The 16608-nt window shown below is 35.1% G+C and overlaps 1 protein-coding gene and 2 long non-coding RNA genes across 6 annotated transcripts; 1 reads left to right on the plus strand and 2 right to left on the minus strand.

The window, feature by feature from the left end:
- Positions 1 to 38: 38 nt before the first annotated feature.
- On the minus strand, positions 39 to 1643 carry LOC104749788 (glutathione S-transferase F10). The gene is made up of 3 exons (XM_010471485.3): positions 984 to 1643; positions 845 to 893; positions 39 to 705 (listed from the first exon to the last, which is right to left on the minus strand). Exons 1-3 carry the CDS (start codon positions 1125 to 1127, stop codon positions 236 to 238), a joined length of 663 nt encoding a protein of 220 aa, XP_010469787.1. The 5' UTR covers positions 1128 to 1643; the 3' UTR covers positions 39 to 235.
- A 5615-nt stretch (positions 1644 to 7258) lies between these two features.
- On the minus strand, positions 7259 to 9162 carry LOC109124839 (uncharacterized). 4 transcript variants are annotated; one of them, XR_015584363.1, is made up of 7 exons: positions 8860 to 9162; positions 8576 to 8632; positions 8171 to 8272; positions 7883 to 8048; positions 7713 to 7777; positions 7548 to 7615; positions 7259 to 7470 (listed from the first exon to the last, which is right to left on the minus strand). It is a non-coding gene; the product is annotated as an uncharacterized LOC109124839 (long non-coding RNA). The 4 variants fall into 4 exon arrangements; XR_015584364.1 differs by having other exon boundaries at positions 8576 to 8618; positions 8860 to 9160; XR_002035718.2 differs by having other exon boundaries at positions 8576 to 8780; positions 8860 to 9121.
- Positions 9163 to 15820: 6658 nt separating this feature from the next.
- On the plus strand, positions 15821 to 16560 carry LOC147925109 (uncharacterized). The gene is made up of 2 exons (XR_015584366.1): positions 15821 to 15908; positions 16123 to 16560. It is a non-coding gene; the product is annotated as an uncharacterized LOC147925109 (long non-coding RNA).
- The last annotated feature ends 48 nt before the right edge of the window (positions 16561 to 16608 follow it).

A 16608-nucleotide genomic window follows, 5' to 3' on the forward strand; every position in this document is an offset into this window, starting at 1 on the left:
CAACAAACCATGTATAACTAACTACTCAGGTTCATCGGTTCGGTTTAAAAGTCTTATTAAAAACTTTGCTTGAGAGATTACAAAATATACGAAAACCAGATATAGCAAACAAATGAGGCAGAGTTCCGTTTATTATTGAAACAAAAAGAGACAATAGACCCAAAACGGACTCCCTCGCAGGACACACAGAGCTCTCACAAACATCACAACAAACGAAACATACCCCCTTCCTTGATTAAACAGGTAACGCAGAAACAGGTAACGCATACTTCTCACAAACCTCCTTCCACGCAGGACGGCTACTAATTTTATCCCACCACGCACTCACATGCTTCCTATCTTTGATCAAATGAGCCTTGCCGATCTCATTAACAAGGTACTCGGTGAAAGGAAGGTGAGCTAAATCAGCTAGACTCACGAAATCACCAGCCAAGTACTCGTTCTTGGAAAGCTGAGCTTCGTAGACATCAAGCACTTCTCCAAGCTTTTCTTCGCTCTCCTTAATAACTTTCTCATCAGCAGGAAAGCCCATGAGCGGTGCAAAGACAATGTTGAGCGTTAGAGCCAATAGTGGTGGGTGGTAGCTAGTTGCCTCAACGTCAAGCCATTGCTCTACTTGTCCTCTCTCTTCAATTGTCTTCCCTAAAAGATCAGGTCCTTGTGATCTGTACTTCTCTGCTACATACCTCATGATGGCACGCGACTCTGCAACACAGAAGTAAATCAAACAAAACACATATTCATGGATCATGATTTAGATCCATCATTCATGACTCATTTCATCAACAGATCATGAATCTTTTAATCTTGAAAAAAAAAAAAAAAGTGTTGATCAAAGGTGTACCGAAGATTTTGTAGTCTCCATCGGTGAGCACAGGGATTTTACCAAAAGGCTGCAACGATCGGAAATATCATTATCGGAAACAATCGCCGGATGAAAAAAAATAGTAGTTAAATTTAAAAAAGGGAGATGATGAGAAAACCTGGATGGCGATATACTCAGGCTTTCTATGTTCTCCTTTCATGAGATCGACATGGACGGTTTCGAATGGTACACCCTTCTCCACTAATGTCACGACAGCTCGTTTTGATGAAGCGAATAAAGGAGCATAGATCGTCAACACCATTTTTTTTTCTTCTTCTTCTTCTTCTTCTTCTTCTTCCTTTGTCAAGTTTTTTCTCAACTCACAGCTATATTATCAGGACGCGATTTTATAGAGAAAGAGAGACAAAAAAGGATCTGGTGAGCTGCGTTTGCGGTCGTTACGGTAAACGCAGTCGCACTTATTAGTATTATTGAAACAAGTCTAGGCTATCGGTGGCTGCATTGTTCCACGTCGCTTTAAGAAAAAGAAAAAAACTAATGTTTTGTAGTCAAAACAAAAAAAAAACGAATGTTTTGTAATAAAACATTAAGCAGTATTGTAAAGAGACCACTTGTTGTAATGAAATCAAAATCTATAGGACTGACCGGAAATATATTCCCCCACTTTGTTGTAATAAAGATAAGTTAGGATAATGATTCTCACATTTTTTAAACGCACATTTGAACGAAATAGTTGTATGAGACTTAAACCCAATTTATTTACTTTTTGGGTGTGAATAATTGTTGTTTTGTTTTGGCCGATAGAATTTGTATAAGTGTAAAATGAAGGTTGGTGGTGCAAGAAAGTATATATTAAATCAAACGTGATTTGAACGAGCCCATAATTTTGTTTATTTTGTATATTGACAGACTAACATTACTTTATCAAACACAATTATTAGATGCCTTACAACAAAAACTAGTGATCGAATTATCACAAGACCAAGTCTTTTTCATTATAGAGTCTATACTTTAAATTTTTATAATCTATCAGTGGACCCAAACGTAGCTAGCCAAATGACCAATAATGCCTTCTCCAGGTAAACTTTCTCCCGTTGTTTAAGAGTCTCGAGGGCCTTGAGGTGAATTTGATAAAAGATACAACGAGAGAAAGAAAGAGAGAACAATAAAACCAAATTGTTATAATTAGATATTGTACATTGAAAATATAAAACTACGGTAAAAAAAAACAGATCAGGGAGTACACAAACGAAGGGTAGTCAATAAAACTACGGTAAAAAAGAGCCCAAAACATATATGATACCTTGTTTAGGTCGTCGATTTGTTTTTGGAGCTTATACAACTCATTCCTCGGGTTCCCGGCTAGCCAAGGCACCATCATTATTCCACCAGCGACGAAGAGACCAAAATCCAAAAAGAAAGATCTAATATCATGACAAAATTCAAAACTTTATAACCAAATCGGTAGATCAACGCAAATATATATACATAATAAACTTGAATTCCTAATCTATAAAAACATAAGAAATAATGATCTAATCTAAAATAGAAAAAGGGATAAATTAGGTTAGAAAATCTCTTTTAACAAAGAAAGGTTTTCGTTTTAAAACTACAAAAAAAAAACCATGTAGAATTTACTAGTAGTATTTTTTTGTATTACTCTAATTAGATTACCGTCCACTAATTTTCGAAATAATTGAGCTGTGTGTGATCTGAGATCGAGAGCACAAACCAGACGGAAGATAGCTAAAAGGCACCCACACACACAATCTGCGCTGATCGGACAAATTAACAAAGGATATTGAATTGAATCTTTTTATATACGGGGAATGTAGTGTCTTTTCTTATTATATTGAATTTTAGGACGTTGTCGTTTGTAAATTGTAATGGTTAATGTTTGGAGTTTAATTATCTCAGTGTATATTGGTAATAAGGGAAAAATGTCATAAAAATCCTCGATTTATCAAAACTGTTGAAAAAGGCATGAACTCTATATATGATGAAATAAATACTTCACTTTTATTGATTTTTTGGATAAATCTCAAATTTTTGTTGACTCTGCTAAATAAGACACATTGACAAGTCAACTAATGGACTAATTTAACGGGTTAAGTCAATGTTAACATATTCAGTTAAAACTTCAAAACGATGTCGTTTTGCTTTTTTTTTTTAAAAAGTGACATACATGAGTTTTGAACCCGACGCCTTTGAAGAAAACATGGGCACGTTGACAAGTCAACTAACGGACTAATTTAACGGGTTAAGTCAATGTTAACATATTCAGTTAAAACTTCAAAACGATGTCGTTTTGCTTTTTAAAAAAAAGTGACATACATGAGTTTTGAACCCGACGCCTTTGAAGAAAACATGGGCTACTTAACCATCTGAGCTATAACGATTAACAATTCATTGGGCACAAAATCAATAAAAGTTAAGTATTTATTTCACCATATGTAGAGTTCATGCTTTTTTTTCAACAGTTTCGGTAAGTTGAGGATTTTTATGACATTTTTCCCATTGGCATAAAGTCAATTGGTTATATAGCTTTATATATATACTAGATAAGGGCCCACACGATGTGCAGTTTTAAAAATTGTTGAATGAAATAAATCCTCAACCTTAAACAATGTTTTAAAAATATTTAAAGAAATTTTATTTCCTAAAATAAATTTGTAAATAATTTAAGTTAGAGAATATTTGTATTTATCTTCATACATTTATTTATATTTATATATTTTTAATATATTATAACAATTATTACAATAATTAAAAGCTAAATTATATCCTACTAAAACTTTTGCCAAATACTCATCATTACAAATATTATTATTGTCAAATTTCAAAAACGTTTCACAACTTATTCACAAAATATTTTACATGCAACAAATTCATCAAAGCAACATCTAATAAGTAACCACATACAATTTTACTCTATGTTTTACCATTAAAAATATGTTCTTACACCTAAAATTATTTTATTGTTAAAGTATGTTCTTTATCACCACCTATAAAATGTCTTCTAAACAAATTAAACAAATTTTATGTTGCTTTACTTTCATTTTCGCATAATTATAGTTCTTATAATTACTAAAAAAAATTGTGACATAATTTATTTAACCATGAAGTTTTTTTTACTCCAAAGATATTGGATGAACAATTGGTGAAAATTATCTACTCGATTACAATGATTTTATGACTAACCCAATAAAAGTTGAGAAATTGAAAGAAATATAATATAATATAATAAAAACAAAAATTTGAAAATTATAATCTTGATAATATATATAAGTCTTAGATAATTCAGATATACAAAATAGAAACTTTATATACAATCCAAAACATGACATATGTCATAATCACCTTAAGGATCAATGACCTATTTACTATTCATAAGTATCCAATTGTACCAAAACAACTTAAAGTTATGATCTCGTCTCATATATTCTTGAATCATTAATTCTCTACTTATTTTTACCCGAATCAAAAGTTCTCATATATTTATCCATATACAGTAAAACCTCTATAAATTAATAATGTTGGGACTAAGACATTTTATTAATTTATAGTGATATTAATTTATCTATAAATTAATAATTATTATTTTATAGTGTAAATTAATAATTATTAATTTATAGATATATTTTTAATTGTTTATTTTTTTAAAAATTATGAATTGGAACAACTATAGCAAAATAAGATTAAACTTTCGGATGTTATAAATTTTATGGTTTAGGAATTGAACTTGTAATATTTAGAAAGCACTATTTACAATAAATTACCAATATTATAGACAAATTGACTTATACACATGAGACACATAAATTCAAATCTATGAATAATAATATTAATTCTCCTATTTTAATAATCTGTCAAATTATCAAATTGTAAATGATGCATATCTAAAAATTAAAACTTTAAATTTTAATTATTTGTATGACATGTTATAAAATATTTTAGAGATATTATTATAGGTTGAAAATACAACATTACAATTGTTCTATAGAATTGAGCTTTAGGAGAAACATACACTATTATATCAGTATATATATATATATATATATATATAAAAATTTACATAATTATTAATTTATGATATTATTGGGACCATATTTTATAAGGAGATTTCGAAAAAATTATTATCTTATTATCTTATCGAATATTGTTAATTTTTACACTGGCCCGACTTGGGACCAGCAAAATTTATTAATTTATAGTGTTTATTAATTTATAGAGTATTAATTTATAGAGGTTTTACTGTACCTTGTTTAAACGGTTTACGAACCTAATCCGATATAAAACCACATAAATCTGGTTAGAAACCAATTTTAAAATAGTATACTGTTCCAACTTCCCAAATTTGAAACCACTTCTCAAATACTCCATCAAGCAGCTCTTGTTTCAGTATCGGAATCATCAACATTATTCAGAAAAGAAAACTCTAAATTTTGACCAGAAACATCAACCACCGACTTATGTTCTAAACTTATAATGGTACTAACTGTAGAAACACTTTTGGAACCTCCATCAGTATCTCCATCCTCGACTAAATTAGTGCGCATTATATACTTTGATTTTATTTCATTGCATCTGATAGCTTCCATTGAAAACCCGCACGAATCAAAGACCCACGCAATAGATTGGCAAAATTATATCAGAAAAAAAAATCAAAGATCAAAGCTTTCGGCCTTCCGATATAAACATGTAATGTATGTAGATATAATGTTATTTTCTTAATTAGGTGTCCTATTATGTTTCAAAAACAATAATTCTTTTGACATAACTTATGTTATTTTTTTAAATTTGTTGTTCACTATTTATTTATGAATAATAATATACATGCTTAGTGAATTACTTTTTTTGTTTATACATGTCAAAAATGTTATTAAGAAAACACATATAATATAAGTAGCGTACAATTGTAAATAAATAAATTAGTTTCGTTAATTTTCCTTTTTGATTTAGAAATCTTTTTTAGATATAAACATGTAAATTTTATTTAGATATAATGTTATTTTCTTAATTAGTTTTTTTGAAAATTAATAATTTTTGACACATATCAACATCTCACCAGTATACTTGACGCATGTTATGATCATGTTAATTGCTAATTTGAAAACCCAACTTTATATAAGAAGATTTTTAATATCATAAAAAGATGGGTGAATTAGCCCAATAACCAAAACAAAAAAACTATAGTAGTAAATAACACTCTATTTAAAAAAATTAGAAGATTAGGATGAGGGCAATGGAAAATTACCAATGGAGGTGGAGGACAGTGGTGGTTGGTGGCCGGCGATAATGGCCGGAGGTGATTGACCGGCGGTGGTTGGCCGGAAGTGGTTGGCCGGTAGTGGTTGGCCGACGGTGGTTGGACGATGGTGGCTGGCCGGCGGTGGCTGGCCGGAGTGGTGGGCAGTGGTTGGCCAGAGCGGTGGCCGGAGTTGTGGGAGGTGGAGCGGTGGTCGGAATGGTGGGCGGTGGCTGGCCGGAGCGGTGGTTGGAGTGGTGGGCCGTGGGTGGTGCAACATGGGTAAGAAAGTAAATAATATATAAAATATAGAGAATATTAAGTGCTTATGGTTAGAATGGTTACTCCATGAATTATAAATTTTTTTTGTGTCATTTCTGCCAATTCCCCTAAATAGATTAGTTCAGACTTCAATTCAAGCTTTTCTAAGATTGTCAATCGGTTCTTCATGATCTTCATTTTCTTCGTATGTGCCTTCAGAAATCTTGTTGCAGTACTCAGTCGAAATTGGCTAACCATAGAGACATAATTTTTTTTTTCCAACAAAGACATAAAATTTAATGTGTTAGGTTATATAGTATAATTATACAACCAAATATGGATGGCACATAGTATATTTATTTTACCATGTAGTGGTTAAGAATCTTTGTAACAGTGAAACTTTGATATGAATAGCAAATAGTATATTTATTTTAGTTGGTTTTTAATATAATAAGATTATAATTATCTTATGCTTTGTTTTACCTTGAAAACTGTGATTTCTGATCGTTAAAATTGACACGTGTCACAATCTGATGAGTTACTAACTTTGATATTTAATTGTTAAAATTGACACGTGTCACTATCTGGTAAGTTTTTAATTTTGGTATCTGATCGTTAAAATTAACACATGTCACGATCTGGTGAGTTATTAACTTTGAAAACCAAAGTTTATATAATAAGATATATACATGTGTGAACAAATAAAGGAAGAAAGGATTTTGACTGAATAATACTTTTATTAAATCTTAATCGATTATAGAGGAATACTAGAGACTCCTACTTATACTACTAAAGGCATTCACAATGGGAAGATATACTTTTGGGGTTGTAAATTTTTTTAATTAATATAATTTGTATTTTTGATTGAATAAGAACTTTGGGTATTGTAATTAAAATGTACCCTCCAATAGTGGATTCTAACATTGAGTCTCTAAATTTGATTTTTTTTTTTGAAAATAAATAAATTAAAGTACAATATGAAATTATTGCATATATCATGTTTCATCAAATCCACATAGAGAAACAACAACAAACAAAACCAAAATCTTAGACTTCACTTATGAACTGTGTTGATGATAGATACAAAAACTTAAGCGTCTGGGTTGTCTTCATCATTCTTCAAACCATCTCTGATCTGCACATACAGAATTAGAAGAAACCATCGTTAATTATGAATTAAAACAGCAACACCAATGAAAACCATGAGCAAACCTTAACGCCTTTTAAGTCTGTTGATGATAGTGGTGTCCACAATTTTGGACAGCTTCCAAATAGGTTGGCTGCAATGAATTAGAAAAGAAGAAGATTATTATTGGTTGAATAAATTTGAAACAGAACAAAGTAAAGAAAGGAAAAGAGGATACTGAGATTACTTACGGAGCAAGAAGAGAGAATTTTCCATCGGAGGAAAGGGAACCATATAATATCTCCATCTAGCGAAGCTGGCAGCAACAAAAACCATAATAGAATAAAATATATCAGTATCTCTATCTGATCTAAATTGTGTAACAAAGAATAAACTTTAAAAAGGGGAATAAGACTCGCACTTATGGATGGGGAATTCGAAGTGGACAAGGAAGACGTATTGTATTGAGTCAAAGACCATCAATCACTAGAATCACTCTGATGTTGTTACCGTGAGCATTCTCATCGGCCAAGTTTTTATTATGAAACTGCATTCATACTTTAAAGTTCAAACCATATCTCTTTGAACTGCACATTGAATCAGAAGAACCATCGTTAATTTTTGAAGTCTGAAATAACAGCCTAAGTTCAAAGCCTAAATCGCAAGTGTTTAATTATTAAAATCCAAGTGAAAAGAAGCTTCATAATACCTGCTTAGTCAGACACTTCTTTTGTTAAAGCAATTGCAGATGTCTCTCTGTATGCTGGCTGGTTACTAAGCCCTCCCTTGCCAATGTTTAAAGATGAAAGTCCTGCAAGAGAAAGAAAAGATAATAAGTTCCAGGTAGATTAACAAAACAGATTCATTAAGCTATGATCAGTCTGTTCTAAAGTGATGAAGACTAGAAAAAGGCATCATCATCGTCGACAATAATGGGAAGAAAGAGAGCCTTGCATATATCATCTTCCATCTAATCCATATAGAGAAACAACAGCAAACAATTGTGGTGTTGATGATAGAAATATCACAGTCTACACTTATGGATTGTGGTGTTAATGATAGAAATATCACAGTCTACACTTATGGATTGTGGTGTTGATGATAGAAACAAAACCTAAGCAGTCGGAGTCTTCTTCTTCATCGTTATTCAAACTAATCTGCAAATAGAGAACTAGAAGAAACCATCGTTAGTTATCAAGTCTGAATCAAAAACAGCAACATCAATGAGAAAACCAGAAAAGTGGGGAACTTGAACTTCTCCTTTGATCCAAATTCTAGTAACGGCAATGATATTCCAATAAATTGGAAATCGAAGAACCCTAATTTGCGAACAGAAACTCAACAACCCTAATCCGTTTAACTAATCACAAATTCATACTATTAAAAAGACAAACTTACCAGCCGATTCCAATTCCTCAATCTCATCCGAATCAATTGACTCCAAAATCAAATCTCAACCAAATCAATCTCGGAGTCGATTCAGTATCCTCCGACTGGCCTCCGCAGGTTCACTATCCTCATCATCGGATCTCCTCTAACCCCAATCTCCTTTGATTACATAGCCTTTCATTCAATCGCCTACCTTTGGCAATTTTGGTGTTCGACCGAGAGAGAAAGAGAGAGAGCGAGAGAGAGATGAAAGAATGATATTATTCTCTTTAGCGAACGGAAGGGTGACACGTACAGTCTCTTATTCCACAAAAGAGATTGCTAAATACGAGGCCCTCTTATAATTTTTTGTTTTCTCTAATTTTTCTTTTTTGTTACTATTACACTAAAACTTGCATTACAACATGTAACGCCGGCGAACCAATTTCTGGAATTTTGGTTAAATGTTGGTCGACACCGTTTGCTGACAGTTCGATTGGTTCGATATTAATCGTCCGGTTTACGTGGTTGGTTTAAGAAAAACCCTAAACTCGAGTTTAAAAGGGGAACTCGACTTATTTCGTCATTTTAGCCGTTTTTGGACAGAGAAGCAGAGAGAAGAAGGAGAAAGCGTTTTTGAGAGAGATTTGTGAGATCCTTTGTTGTTCTTGAGAGATCTATTGCTGTGGAGTGAAGATCTTGTGTTAGGAACGAAGGAGAAGGCTTATAAATGTTGGATTCGTCGTTGTTGAGTGAGAATCTTCCTGCAAAAGAGATGAGTGCTTGACCATGGCTGATCTAAGCCTGAGATCTCTGTTGTTTTGGCTGTTTCTTTGTGTTTGTGGTGTTTTGCTTGTGTGGGTTGGTTGTTTTCAAGTTCCCATAGGTTCCTGAGAAGTTTGGAAGAGTTTGGGAGGGTTTGGAAGCGGTTTGGAACGGAGGTTCGTCGTTCGGCTTCGTGCAAATCGATTCTGCAAAGGTGGTGTCGATCGACACCAGTTGGTGTCGGTCGACACCATGTTGGTTGAGTGTTGGTCGACACCAGTGACGCGTTAGTGTCGGTCGACACCGACTTAGTGTCTGCCGACACCAGATTTGACCGAGTCTTGTTTCCTGGTTTGTTGTGTTGTTTGTGTTTTGGTTGTTGGCTTTAATAATAGAATCTCAGTTGCTTTTGTGTATAGCCCACTAGATGGGAGGATGACCTCACTGAGTGTTTATTAAATACTCATGCATCTCAATTTGTGTTTGCGGTGCATGTAAAGGCAAGTATGAACGTGGAATCAAGGCGATGAAGAGGAGAATGATCTAGGGTCTCATTTGTGTGTTGTTGGTTATTTATGGTTATGTGTTGGAACCTTGGTTAGAGTTATGATAAGTTGTTGGATAGAATGGTTAGGAATGTTATTGTATTAAGGAGATGTTGGTTTGGTATTGTTTGTATATTTCCACTGTGTAAGATAGTTATGGCTGGTTTAAATGATGTTTTGTGGTTTGGGTTGATTTAATTAAGTAGTATGGGATGCTTAATTATATATATAGTATTTTTTAAAAAAAAAACGGGTCGGGTCGTTTCAATTTGGTATCAGAGCGTATATGGTTCTAGGATGGTCATGTGGATGTTGTGGAGCGGTTTAGGGATTTAATTGGTTGAATTGATCTCTATGTTGTTTGATACTTGATGTTGGGTGATGAAATTGATTATGAGTAGTTAGTCAATTTGCTTGTTGTATGGAGTCCTAGCATCATCCTCTTCGAGCCTTCAATGAGATTCCACGGTAAGATGTGTGTGTGCTCTGTGTGTGGTTTTGAATTGTGTGCTTAGCCTTCTGTTCTGTCAGTGCAGAGAGAGATGGTTAGAGAGGGTGCTGTTGCTGGTCGTGGTCGAGGGCGCGGACGTGGTCGTGGACGCGGACGTGGTCGTGGTAGGGATAGAGTTCCAGTTGTTAGTGAGACTGCGGACCAGAGTGTGACAATAGAGGGTGTTGGCGAGTCGCAGGGTGTCCGGGGAGATTCCATGAGTGTGGCCGGAGGGGGCGGTATTGATGCCCCAGTAGCCGGTAATGTTAGGGCCCCAGGTGTGGGAGTCCCAGTGGATGGAGTCCCGGGTGTCGACCTTGCGAGTTTGCTGGCACAGTTGTTAGAGCGGTTGCCACCAGTGGCACCGACTCGGGCTCAGGTAGTGCCACCAGTGGTGGCGGAGGAATGGCAGTCAGTGGCTGCGGATGTGCGGTTTCATTCTCATTATGTCAGTATGCTGAGGGAGATGAACAACATCGGTACTGAGCGGTTTTCGGGTGGTACTGATCCTACTGTTACAGATACATGGAGGAGGAGAGTGGAACGTAACTTTCAGTCTCTCAGATGTCCTGAGGAGTTTTGGGTGGACATAGGGGTCCACCACTTGATTGGCGATGCTCAGTTGTGGTGGAGATCAATGGCTGCTAGGAGAGTGCAGAGAGAGATGTCTTGGGCTGACTTCGTCGAGGAGTTCAACCGCAAGTATTTTCCTAGAGAGGCATTGGACCGATTGGAGGTACAGTTTCTACAGTTATCTCAGGGGACTCGGTCCGTGCGGGAGCTAAACTTGGAGTTTAGTCGACTTCTAATGTATGGTGGTTGGGTGATGGAGTCTGAGGTGGCTCAGATTAGGAGGTTCATGAGGGCGCTTCGTGAGGACTTGAGGGTCCACTACAGAGGGAGGAGTTATGCTACGTGGGCGGAGCTAGTGGAGAATACAGCTGGGATAGAGGATGACTTGAGGGGGAAGACTGTGGTGGTTAGCCCTACCGTTCAGACAGAGGAAACATTGGAGCCGAGCGTTCCGAGCAAGGGTAACAAGTCAAAACAAAGGCATAAGAGGAAGCGGGAGGAGACGTCGGTGACAAACCAAGGCGGTCAGAGATGCTACGGGTGCGGGGGCATGGATCACAAGTTGATAAGCTGCCCCAAGAGAAGCGGGACGCAAGAGAACATTCGAGTGTGCTTTTATTGCAAGGAGGTGGGACATATCAGGCCACATTGTCCAAGGTTGCAGCGGTTGACAGTGAGAGGGGTGCAGCCGAGGGAGGGGCCGGGCGCCAATCCCGAAGTTTAGTTTCTTTCTGTTTTCATTGGTTTTGTTAAGCTTTTGCGTTTTGGAATTGTAGACGTTTGTTGCATTTGAGAATTTAATAAGATGATTAGTTCTTATGAAATTTTGATGCGTAATGGATGAATGTTTATGTGATTTGTAAATGGAGAGAAATTCCTGATATATAAGTTTCTATAAGTGGAAAGTTTCCAAAAAAGGAAAGTTCTAAAAATGGAAAGTTTTAGGGGAGATAGAAGTTGCCATTTTTAGTGGTTGCGAGTCTTGGAGGGGCTTGTGTGGCCTTTTTGGCGGGCTGTTTAGCAAATTGTATGGCCGATGTGCTTACTGGTGTTGTTGAAAAGGATTTAATAAGATGATTAGTTCCTATAGAATCCTGAGGTATATTGGGTTGAAGGATTATTCGATTTCTATAAATGGAAAGTTTCCATTAACAGAAAGTTTCTAAAAGTGCGAAATTCTATGAATAGTTAGGACTTGTGTATTTTGGAAAGGGGATGTGAAACACCAGAGTTGCGGCTTGCAAAGCATTTGATGCGGTGAATCAGAATATGCGAATGTATAGTATTTGTTTGTTTTATTACGCTTGTATTGATGATTTGCTGTGGATAATTGCCAAGCGGAAAAAGCTATTTATGGCGATTGCAGTTGCAAACAAATAAATCGTTCTATGAATAGTTAGAACTTGTCTGTTTTTGAAAAGGGCGTGTGTAAACACCCGAATGGTTAAGATGTGTTAGAGTTTGCCTGATTAGTGGTCATGATGGTGTTGATATTCTAGTGAGGGAATATGGGGGTTGGTAGGACATTGTGATGTTTTACACAAACCACGGAAGGTGGTTCCGGTCAGGAGATGCTTATAGACATTAGGACTTGCTTGCTCATGAGGAGATGATTAGTTCTTCTGGAGGAGATGATTAGTTCTCCGGAGGAGATGATTAGTTTTCCTGAGGGGATGAGTAGTTTCCCTAGTGCACCGCGGGCTTGACGGGTTGCGACCTTGAGAGCGGCAGAGGAGATGATTAGTTCTCCTAGGGGATGATTAGTTCCCCGGAGGGGATGAGTAGTTCCCCTGATACCGAGATCTCGAGGGTGACAATCCGAGAGTGAGACAGTATGGCTCGAAGACGACGGTCTGAGAGTGCAGGCGGTGTAGTTCGAAGGTTGCGACCTGAGGATGTATGAGTGAGAGAGCAAACAATGTCTAGGATGTGGGTATGATCATAGTGGCTGGATGTAGACCTCGGAGGTCGGGATTGATCTCGTCTTTTTGTGTTGTGATGACTAGTGGAGTAAGGGCTGTGTGGACCGTTGAGTCACGTGGATGTGCGGGCTGTTGCGACAGTTGCACAGAAAACTTTGGGCTGACAGTGTTCAGTCTGGTCGGATATTGTGCAGGTCGTGGTGACGGTTGCACGGGGGTTCTTGGTAGAGGGATGATGTTGCGGGATTCAAGGACGAATCATTATTGGTGGGGGAGAATTGTAACGCCCGCGAACCAATTTCTGGAATTTTGGTTAGGGTGTCGATCGACCGCGAACCAGTAGATGGGAGGATGGCCTCACTGAGTGTTTATTAAATACTCATGCATCTCATTTGTGTTTGCGGTGCAGGTAAAGGCAAGTGTGAACGTGGAATCAAGTCGATGAGGAGGAGGATGATCTAGGGTCTCATTTGTGTGTTGTTGGTTATTTATAGTTATGTGTTGGAACTTTGGTTAGAGTTATGATAGGTTTTTGTGGTTTGGGTTGATTTAATTAAGTAGTATGGGATGCTTAGTTATATATATAGTATTTAAAAAAAAACGGGTCGGGTCGTTTCACAACTCCATTGAAAAAGGCCTAAGAGAACTTCTAGTCTTCACTCTTTAAGTGAAGGGCCACGAGCAGCCTCCGAATTCCATTACTAGCTAGTCAAAATTCCAAGACTCTCACTTATGTAAAATCCAACACCCACACATCCCAATAATGGCACGACTATCATGAGCTAATTAATGTTGCAAATGATTGAAAAAACCAACCCAAAGCACATATCAGAGTGCAAAAGTCCCAAAACTTTCCAACTGTTGCAAAACCATGGTTCGCAGAGATATTATGAGTAAGCATGCCCATAGAACAAGAAACACCATAACAAGACCATCAAAACTATTCTTCTTCCGTGTCCTCTTGGGGGAATAGACAAGTGGAAACTCGTGTTGCTGGAGGGACGTTGGCTTTGGTAAGTAGCCAAAACAGACCCACAACAAAATTACCAAAAAATGGCGTTGCTTGTCCCAAAAATTTCGGACCATGTGCCTTTTGGTTCAGTCCAGGTCATGCTTCATGTGTATTGAAAAGACATTTGCCCAAGACCACAAAATAGGAAAAACATTATAAGAGTATATATCTTTTTAGTTAGACTATGTAATTAGTTTTGAAAATGTGCTTGCCCTTTTTATTTAAAAAATCCATGATATTTTGTTTGTTATTAATTCTTCTTATTTCATATTTCTTAGCTTTTTTAAATGTATTAGTAAAATATTATATAATGTATTAGATGTTTAAAAAGAAAATGAAAAAAAACATGAAACTTGAGAACTTTTATTAATATTTTATACAAAAAGATGTTTTTAATAAACTAACAAAATGCTAATGTAACAATAAAAAGAGATAGTATGATATCCAAAAGTCTAATTTATGTGTTATAAAAACACATTATGTACAAATATTTTATTTATGTTTTGCTTTTTTTTTACATATGTTTTGCTTATTTTTGGTTAAATTATTTTTCCTTCATATTAAAAAGTATATGTAAGATGTTATGTAAATGCAAAATTTTATCTGCGAAATTAATTGGAAAATACTTAATTATATTTAATACATTTTCAGTTTTACGATGTAAAAACCATTTGAGAAAATTTCGTCATCTTTGCTCCTCAATACGTGGAAGTTGATTTTTCTCTTTTCTCTGCTCCTGAAACCATGTAAACCAAAGTTACAGAAATTATTTTAAGTGCAATCTGTCTTCATATCACGTTAGACTAAAATGCAACAGAAAAAAAAAAGATATTTAACTTGTGTAATCGGATTAAAGTATGCCAAGAATCGCTTGGTTCGAATAGACCGTTTACATATAAGAGTAATCAAATTACTCACGTTTACGTGGGGCAACAATATATATATATATATATATATATATATATATATATAATTTCGTAGATTAGATGTATAATGTTTAATTATTTTTAAATTTTTTTAAAAAATTTTTTGTTCACCAACAAAAAAAAAAGAATTATATATATATATATTTTTAAATGCGGTTTGCAAGATGATACGAGTTAGATGTTAAAACTTCATTTGATTAATTAGTGAGTGATGATACATGTAAAAGTAAAATTTAGGGAGCGAATACATGACTTATAATATGGTTTAGTATTTTGGGTCGATGATGACTCATTTGATCATAAGTTGGGTAGGGAGTGTGTTACTTTCGCATTTCTATACCTAAGTGAATCTGATTTTTTTCTTTTCATTTACTTAATTGATAATTTTTTAGCTAACCAATCAAGTCAAACTGAAAGTGAAACTACGGGAACAGATAATTTTTTCCTTAAATTGAATTGGGAAATGTCTCTAACAATATTAAAAAATTCAAGTTACAAAAAATATTAGTAATTAATTATGAATGGTCTTTAAATTGGAGATATCCTTCTCTAAAATATCTTCACCAAGATATTAAAGACCTAATGTCTTAATTTAAAGACGGAACAATTACTGAATAAAGCATTTTTTTTTTGGATTTCTTATCAGTTGAGGATGTTTAGTCCGGACTCTCGAAAACAGGCATTTTCTTAGTAACCAAAAGACAGTTTTAACCTTGAGTCTCATTGCAACGCAATTCAAAATCATTAATAATTTTTTTTCCTCTCGCTTCAGATCTTACCGGCCAACCGCCGTGAATGGCCAGATCTCTCTCAATGGATGCAGCTGACCGCCGGCCATTTTGATAGGTATAAAGGCATGCGATTATCTTCCTCTTCTCTACCGTTTCTTCATTTGATTCATAAAAAATTGAAGGAGAATTTTGATTTGTTTAGTGTTTATGATTACAAACCCTTGGGTTCACAAGTTAGTATCCTTTAAGATTTAGATTTCTTCATGCACAACGAAATAGAGATTGAGAGAGGTTTTGTGTTTTGGATGCCAAATAATTGTTGTTGAAAGTGGCGAAGATGGTATTGATGGGAAGTTGAGAAGCCATGGTTTTGGTCAGAAGAAGAAACAAGAATTATCGATCGACGACAGATTTTTTTTTTTTGGTCGTGAAGAAAGAAGGAAGGAGAAAGCATAGAGGGTAAAAGTGAAATTTTTTCTAAGCCAAAATGCCTATATCTGAGAATATGGATAATAATCCCTGATTTCAAAGATTAAGGGGTGGTATTTGTTTGTGATTTATGAACATTTTTGAAGAGTTCAATAAAATCATTAAAAGTGAATAAGTGAAAGATTGTTTAAGAGATTTGTTGATTAGTTTTCTAAAATCTTTTAAAGTTTTCCAAACAATTCCAGTATTTTTATGATACTTTCCATGATTTTATTTTGTAAAGAAAATGTCTAAAATCATGAACCAATAACATAATAATTGAACTTATTAACAATCCTAAATTCTTTTATTTTAATTGAATAATAAAATGTTTTTAATGTTTTAAT

Source organism: Camelina sativa, chromosome 16 (assembly GCF_030686135.1).
Source record: "Camelina sativa cultivar CO46 ecotype springtype chromosome 16, ASM3068613v1".
In the NCBI taxonomy this organism is placed as follows: domain Eukaryota; kingdom Viridiplantae; phylum Streptophyta; class Magnoliopsida; order Brassicales; family Brassicaceae; genus Camelina; species Camelina sativa.

Coding starts and splice junctions, on each gene's coding strand:
- LOC104749788 (XM_010471485.3), bottom strand. CDS start 1,127: ATGGTGTTGACGATCTATGCTCCTTTATTCGCTTCATCAAAACGAGCT. Junction 894..983: donor CTGAGTATATCGCCATCCAG/GTTTTCTCATCA, acceptor CGATCGTTGCAG/CCTTTTGGTAAAATCCCTGT. Junction 706..844: donor TGGAGACTACAAAATCTTCG/GTACACCTTTGA, acceptor TCTGTGTTGCAG/AGTCGCGTGCCATCATGAGG.